The following is an 8391-nucleotide window of genomic DNA, read 5'->3' on the forward strand; positions in this document are numbered from 1 at the left end:
CTTTAGCTTGCTGTTGTCAGTGTAGTAGAAACTTACTGGTCAAATAAACTTTATACAGTAAGAAGAGCAGAATCCAGAACCCCAATCTATTAAATGAGAAACATCATCACGAATATATGACTCTAAAAGTATTCCTTGGAGAGTAGTTGATGCCATGTAACAAAGCAGGAATAATCAGAACAGGACTGGAACATTCTGTTGTGACAACAAAGCAAGGATATTTTAAAGAATGTCAGGGACAATGCTCCAAGGACAGAGGAGCTGCCATAAAGAGCTCCCACTGACCAAACTAAATCAATCTGCTCCATCAGAAAAGAACTCATTTTGGTTAAGTCTGTGAAAGGCCAGGAGTTCAAAACAATGACCAAAAAAAGAATGGTATAAAGGAGGTTGTAATACAAAGAGAGAGAAAATAAGACGTGTATAATTATATGTACTGATTTTAACAAGTTGGGAAGTACTGTATTATCAAAATCCAGGTGCTTTCTTTTTCTGTAATTGTCTATAGTCTAGAATATGCACTTGTTTCTACCCTATCTATTCTACATATGCTACACGAAAGAATAAAGACCAGGAACTCTGAGTAAGCCAAATAGTCCTAAAAACCCAAGTGCATGAAGATAAGGAAGGACTGAGGAACACAGGTAGCGACAAAAACAGTCAGGTGGGAAGAGGGTCTGGCAATGATGGTCACACTCAATAGTCAAGCAGAGAGAGGATCCAGAAACATGATCTGAGATGATAAATCAGCCAAATGGCCCAAATAGCATTAGGTAGAGTCAATCCCTCATCTCCTCTGGGAGAAACCTCTAGAAAGCCCAACTAATTTCAAGAAAATAGTCAAAAGGCATACATAAGCTTTTAATAATGTTAACAGATCAGATCAATACATCATTATGACAGGACAACGGGTTATGTAACACTGGCCAAAGAGATGTAGAAGTAAATCATTTCTGGGTGATAGGGGATGGGGTGGGAGCGGGGGCCAGGTTATAAATAAGAACCTACCTGAAAGCCATATACTGAAAAGTAAAAAAAGGTCTGATTGATTTCACAAGTAAAGCTCAGCCTGATGCCCAGCAGCCAGGACCTGTCTGACTCTCCTGCACACTGGCACCATGTTCTGACCAACAACTGATTGGTCAGAAATCAGAACTGCAACATGGACAGGCTTGCAGGGGTGTTCCTTTGTTTCTGGTGCCCATAAGATCATGTCGACTCTGGGTAGTTATCAAAATATTAAAGTCCTAGGAGGAGTCAAAATTAGTGTATAAATAATGAAACGAGTGGAAGCTGTAGTATGGAGCTTTTCGAAGAAGTTTAAGTGTTGTAAGCTTGTAATGATGCATCTGGGCATTTCACTATGCTTTCGGGTATTTGAAGTGTTAAAAAAATCAGTTCTACTAAATTTAATTGTTTAAAGGGATTCAATTTTATAACTAATGTTTAAACATTTAACAGTTGTTTAACATATTGAGCAATAAACAGCATGCAAAAGGGCTCTTTTTTTGTATAAATGGCCTCTAGACAGTAAAAAAAATCAGTAGGATTAAACTCAGTAGCAAGGCTCTCACTCCTTGAACTGGTTTCTCTTCATTGCACAGATGGTAAAACATTCCAAATGAAGCCACAAAAAGAAAACATGCCATATACACATTTTAAGTCCAAAGACACCCAGTCAGAAACAGTGGTTTCCCTTGGTGTTGAGATAATGGGTAATACTTTAGCTTTTCCTTTGATATTCTTTCTGAATTTTCCAGTTTTTTCCACAATGAGTGTATTTTATTTTTTATTTTAAATAAGAAAAAGATAACAAACATTTCTTTGAAAAAAAGAATGAGGCCGCCCATTCCTGAGGTATCTCTATAGGAGGCAAAGCTTGGGGAGTTCCTTCGGGGCTGCTGTGCTCATTCATGATGTCTGAGCTTGAGAACATCCNTTTTTTTTTTAATTACTACTTTAGTAATTTCATATCAGTTTAGAAAAGGGAGTAAGACAACTGTACTTAGTGACCTTGACACAATTGTTTCTACATTATCTTTTTTGTTTATCCAGTCATTTATTTAATTACTATTTATGGAATATCTACTATATAAAAAATATTTTTTTCTCTACATGCTGTCCTTAAAGGTACTTAATCTGTCACAAAACAGGTTTTTTTGGTAAAGTGAACTAAAACAATTTACTAAACTAAAGTGTTGATTTTTCCCTTTGGTACTAAAGATATTAGGACTATTTCCAATTATATAAATCTCACGATATGCAAATATTCTGGCTTAATTAAAAGTTACCACTAGGTGGTGCTGAGAAGTTACCACTTCTGGATGGAAGTGTTTTCTTTTAAATTTATTTTAAATCAGGTTTTCTTAAGGTAGTATGGATCAGGTAGAAATTTCATGTGCATATACATATTTTCACCAAAATTAAAAAAAATGTTAATGTATATATTTTATATGGCTTCAATTTTCAACATTGTTTCTGATGTTAAGGTTGTTTAAACTATTAGCTTTAAAAAGATTGGTTTTTACAGTGTTAAGAGAAGTTTTATACCAAATCTCTGTATGGGAGGTACTTTCAAGCAGATTGCTGCAAAGAATCCGCAATAGCAGTCTGCTCCATTTACATTCAAATGAGCCATTCATTACCTGAAGCATATAGGAAATCCAGTCTTACTCTTACAAAAAAAACCCAAAAACCCCCATCCTAGTCTATATTATAAAACACCAATTTCTTGTAGCTCTTTAACACTGACCTAATTAAGTACCTGTAGTGCCTAAGAGCCAACACAAAAGGTTGAGAGCGTTCCAAAGAAAGCTGTGGAATTAATGTCACCATTGCTTCCCATGTATATGAAAGCACTTGGTGTGAAACAGAGAGCCTCTTGCCACACCAAAGTACAGTGGCGCACTTGTATTGCTGAGTGAGGCCAGCTACAGAGGGGTTGTCCTAAGGTACCTTAGTCTCCCTGGCCCATATGCTCCTGTTTATACAAATAATATCAATTTAAGTCCAAAAAGCAAGAACGTAAAAAAAAAAAAATAGTAGTAGGGTTTTCTCTAGACTTTCAATATATACATTAAAAGGTTCTATAATAATGAAATGCAAACTTAAAAGGCAAGAGCTGAATTTATTTCAGCTTTTCTGGAGCACATCATGTGCAGTTCATTGTATGCTGTAACATGTGAGATGAATGTTTGTAAATGAAAGGCTCAAGGTTGACCAGAAAGATCACAGGACTAGAATGAGATGCCCTATGTCCTGGCCCCAAGACTGGCAATATCTGGATGTGTGACTCTGAGTAAGTCACATAACCCAAGCTTTCAGTCCCTCATCTATGAAATGAAACTTCCCAAGGTCCTCTCAGTTCTAAGTTCCATGACTCTGCATTTTAAAACATCCTAAATATAACAGCTGCGCTGAAGTTCAAGTCTGATGCCACTGTTCTTTTTATTTTCTTATTAGTAAGGAAATACTTGACTCTCTTCTGAGGACAATGACTGGCTGAGTCAGTAACAACAGTACAGTTTCTGGTGTCATAGCCTGGTATGCAATCTCAACTCTGCCATTCACTAGCTGTGTGACCTTGGGCAGCCTCTCTGTGCCTCAGTTACTCTGGCTATAAAATGTGATTAATAACAGTACCTACCACACAGGTATATTGTGAGGATCAAATGAGATTACACCTATAAGGTACTTTGAACAGTGCCAGGCACATAATTAAAAATTCAGTNCTGATCTGCCTCGCCTGGGAAGAGCGCAATGATGGTGCCAACTTGGGCCAGTGAAGCAACGTCCTCCACAATTAGACTGAAGAACAAAAGGACAGCAACTTGTCTGTTGCCCTTCCCCCAATTCCCCAATAAAAATCTTAAAAAAAAATAAGAAATGTCTTAATCCTAGGGTCCTTTTCCCAAATATGCAGGGCTTATTTTATGGATGAAAGAAAATAAAAAGTGCCATGCCATTATTAAAAAAAGAAAGAAAAGAAAGACATGTCTTCAGCAAAAAGGTGGAGCCATTTCTAAACAAGAACTTTAGGAAGAAGCTGTTTCACATTTCATAGATGCGGGGAAAAGCAAACCTGGTTGAGTACAAACAAAATAATAACTTTTCTCCTCTGATCAATATAGAGGAAAAAAGGGAATAAAAAATATTGGGATAAAAAAAACATATTGGCCCATTTCCTTGGTAACTACATTGTAAAAATTATAAAGATAAACAGCGTTACCTGTGAAATTTACTTTGCCCAACAAATCCTGAATCTGAGGTGCTATTCCTAGTTTGAAGAGATACAGACTGAAAGATAAAACATACAATTATCAGAAACTTTATCATCATAAATATGAGAGCTAGAAATAGCTTAAATCTTAAGGGCTTTTTTAGTTGAGAAAAACCTAAGAGATTATCTCATGTAATCTATTCATTTTGTAGATGAGGAATTTGGGTCCTGAGGTAACATGGTCCCTGGTGGGATGGGGACTAAACCCCAGTGTCTCAAAGCCTGGTATTGTGCAGCACATGGCACTTCTGTAGAGTCAACTAACTCTCCACCATCCATGTGCAGGAAGAATAAGAAGTACAACTGATTCAAAACATTTAATAAATGCAGTAAGCATTTCCTTGGATATTCCTTACATGATTCTTATTTTGTTGAAAGTGCAGGTCAAATTATTATATTTTCCTTTTCAATATTCCTCCAAGTACCATCCACTCCTTGAGGAAATATTTGTTTTACACATTCTGAACCAATAAATACAGTGGCAAGACTATGGATGGATGGGGCGATGTTAAAGATAAACACTGATGTAAGCATTATTACTAAGTGGAAGATGGAGAGAAAGTTGTATATTTCTTTAAAAATCCCTTAGGAAGTAATGAAGTAATTTGTCATAACCTGACAAAAGGAGCTGAGAGCTGGCATCTGCATTCTACCAAAGATTAAAATATATGGTTATGTGGCTTTTCCCACTTAATCACTGAGCCATCGTTTCTGTCCCATATTTATCCTAACCTCCCCAGCCCCCAAGATTAATTCTACAGACCAACTAAAAAATTGCGTATTCACTTTATTACGGATTTTGATAGGTTTATAATCTGTGAGATTGTAATTAGAAATTAGAAAATACATATATGGGAAAATGAACTGAGAATGATTTTGATGGCTTGAAATATTTCAAAATTATCACTTGTGATGCACATGTGAGATGGATCCGTGTAGTTTATAAAATACATAAAACTTCAATAAAGGAGTTCAAGATCAAGCCTTCTTAATGGTATTAAACAAACTCTTAAAAGTCTGACTATTCAATGTAAATAGCATGCATTGAAATTAACATTCCTTATCATTCAAAACAATCATTTAGAAAAGTATTCTATGATATATGAACATATTATAATTTACTTAACCAATTGCTGAGCATTTAGACGGTCACTAAATGTTCAGGATGGCAGTGAATATTATATATAGAGAATACATCTTTGTGCATATACCTTTTTGTTACTATAAATTCTTAAAAAAAAACCTGCCAGATTGAAAGCGTACACATACAATCAAAGCTTCCAATATACCGTTAAATTGTGTTCTTAAAAAGAGATTATACTCATTTAAGCTTTGTGAATAAAAGGTTAAGAAAACCGCTTTCCTTTTTGTGAGAGAATCTCACCTTTAGTTAACTTTCTAGCTCTGTTCCTCTAGGAACCTGATAAAGGTATAATAACAACTGGATTACTAACCATCGTTGCTTAGGAGAAAAATAACCTCCGATCGATAAATTGCATTTTGACTTGAAGGCTTTATAAATATCTAATAGGCACAGCATTTTTAGGTGTTCCTGAGTTCAGTGACTCTTATAGCTGGCACGCTCCCTGCAGGGAACTGGGAAGCCATGCTGTGCGGCTGTTACAATGGATACTGGCTGAGGCTCTAAGACAGGGAGGCTCTTGCACCCACCAATATGAGACTTACTCCTTAGCACCCAAGTTGTCACCTGAGGTACTAAAGGGAACAGCTTCCAGATGGCTGAGTGACAATTATGTTGAGTGCCATTAAGGCCCAAAGAAGAGCACTTATGTGATGCTGTCCTGCCAATAGGCTGGGTTTCCAGGCTATGTCTGTCCTTCTGAGCAATGAGTGCCAAAAGTGGCTTATGGCAGGTGTCAGAGTCTAAATATTTAGCTGAATCTAAGAACTGCTGATGGGCATGGTCCCCACTCTACCACCAATACATGAGAATGGCATTTTTTTTGTCTCCTTATTGCCACAGGACACTGTCGATGAAAACCTTGCCAATCTGATGGCCAAAAATGTTACTTAAATCTCCATTTCCTTTGGTTAGTTGTGAGGGTAAACATTTTTCATGCACATATTGGCCATTTCCATTTCTTCCAGGAAATGCTACTAATGAATTTTTGAACTTTAAAGATTGATTGTGTCATGAACTTGAAACCATTATATCAGTAGTAATTATTAGTATCATTATTGCCTTTGTAATAAAGAAGATATATATTATATTGTATCCTGTTGTAGGTATTTAGTTTTGGGTTTTTGTTTTGTTTTTATCTCTTTTATTGCCCAGTACAATGCTTGGTTCATAGCAGATAATAAATGTTTGTCAAATAAAAGAAAGAATAATAAAAAAAAAGATAGATTTTGGGGTGATTTATCTTCCTTTGGTTTCCCACCCCTTTCCCCACAAAACCACAACCAAAGGACAAAGAACAAATGACATGTAACCATACAGTAATTTTAGTACTAAATTCCAATATGATATTCATATCTTATCCACAGAGGAAAACATATTTGACTCTGAACAGTCTTCAATGTAAAATAGACATTATGTATTCATAATTCAAAGCCAGAAAGACAGAATACATTGTGTACTTCAAATCCTAGATCTTTAGAGATTATCAGGGATATAAAGCTATTTACATAGCCCCTAAAGACTTTACTGCTAAAGGTTCATGCCAAACAAGTCATTATAATCAAAGCTAGTACGCTGACAGTTTCAAAACCATAATGTTTTATGAACCACTTTTCAACTCATTACTACATGGGGAAAATATTCCACTTAAAAGGGAGCTCATGTCATGTAGAACAAATGAGATGTCAACCTCTCTACTTTCCCTTTCTAGTAGAGAACTACAAAATTCAACAGAATTAAACAGATAGGCACGGTAAAGCTGCGAAGAATTCTAAGAAAATAAAATCAAGCCACACTTTAAGAAGTGAAAATAGATCTATAAGGAATAAAAAATGTACCATTGTACCATTTCAACTTCTTTCATAATACCTGATTTGCATTTTCCGCTTCTCTTTTTACAAGTAAATTAAAAATTATACCTGAACTAATCTACAAAAAACTATAAAAGTAATTCAATGGCAGAAACATTGAAAATGTGACAGTAAAATTTAAATAGGAGACACCCATAAAATGTCTTCTAACACAAATTTTATATCTATAACTATTTCAAGTATTTAATGTGTTATATTTATAATATGTATTACTGCCATTAATATTCTGCTAAGGTTTTAACATACTTTAAACTTATATTCTTGTATCAAAGCCTAAACTAACGAACATCTATTATCTTTAATATATTTCCACTTCTATTTCCCCACCTATACAATGTTGAGATGGCCTAGCTTTTATTTTCATATTATGTACCAAAACTTTAAATATACATTTTATTAGTTTCTCTTCTAATTTAATCTATATCCAATTTTCCTCTCTTAGTTTTATCTTTGGTTTTGTTGTACATGAGTGTTCAAAATTATTAAATACATAAATTGAATAAACCACCAACTGCCTACATTTTAATATTTTAATTTGTTCCTTGGGTGTTGGTTCTGTTTATTGAATCTAATGCCTCTTTCATAGTGTTGGTTTCCCTCAAATATCTAGCATTTCTAGATTTGGGGTTCCTCTTGGGGTTTCAGATTTGCTGTTTGTCACTGTTGATCACAGGTTCCCATGACAGTAAGACGCCTTAAAGGAAACTGTGGGGGAACAACGGGGCTGAAGTCACGAGGGTGTCCAGTGTCTTGCCTTCTTAGATTGGGGCTCCCTGTGCCTTCCTGGGGTCATCAGCTGTCTTGGGTGCTGGCATGCTACCTTGCCTTCAGCACCTATACTTGCTGCTTTAGGGAAGCATCAGAAGGCTCTGCTGGTCTGAGCCCTGTTCTGCTGGCTTTGAGGCTCTCCTTTTTTGGCTCTTTGGAGCAAGCTCTGTGACACCTCCCAGTTCTGTTGCATCTCTCAGTGGTTTCCGGGCTGTGGTCTTTTCCTGTCTTGTTTCTCAGTCCATCCAATCCTATCTGTTTGCTTTCTGCTAGGAGTTGTTTAAATGTCTGTTCAGTGGATGGCATCCTTTCTTATTGCAAATGATTTTTTT

General features: G+C 35.9%; 1 protein-coding gene across 1 annotated transcript in view; it reads right to left on the reverse strand.

Annotated features, from left to right (window-relative positions):
• IQGAP2 (IQ motif containing GTPase activating protein 2) overlaps nt 1–8391 on the reverse strand; it is a 325198-nt gene that overhangs the window by 139338 nt on the left and 177469 nt on the right. Inside the window, exon 6 of the mRNA XM_019641003.1 lies at nt 4229–4296. Coding sequence (XP_019496548.1) covers nt 4229–4296 — 68 coding nt within the window. The remainder of the gene's footprint in view (nt 1–4228; nt 4297–8391) is intronic.

The sequence above is a fragment of the Hipposideros armiger genome, unplaced genomic scaffold (genome assembly GCF_001890085.2).
Source record: "Hipposideros armiger isolate ML-2016 unplaced genomic scaffold, ASM189008v1 scaffold_55, whole genome shotgun sequence".
In the NCBI taxonomy this organism is placed as follows: Eukaryota; Metazoa; Chordata; class Mammalia; order Chiroptera; family Hipposideridae; genus Hipposideros; species Hipposideros armiger.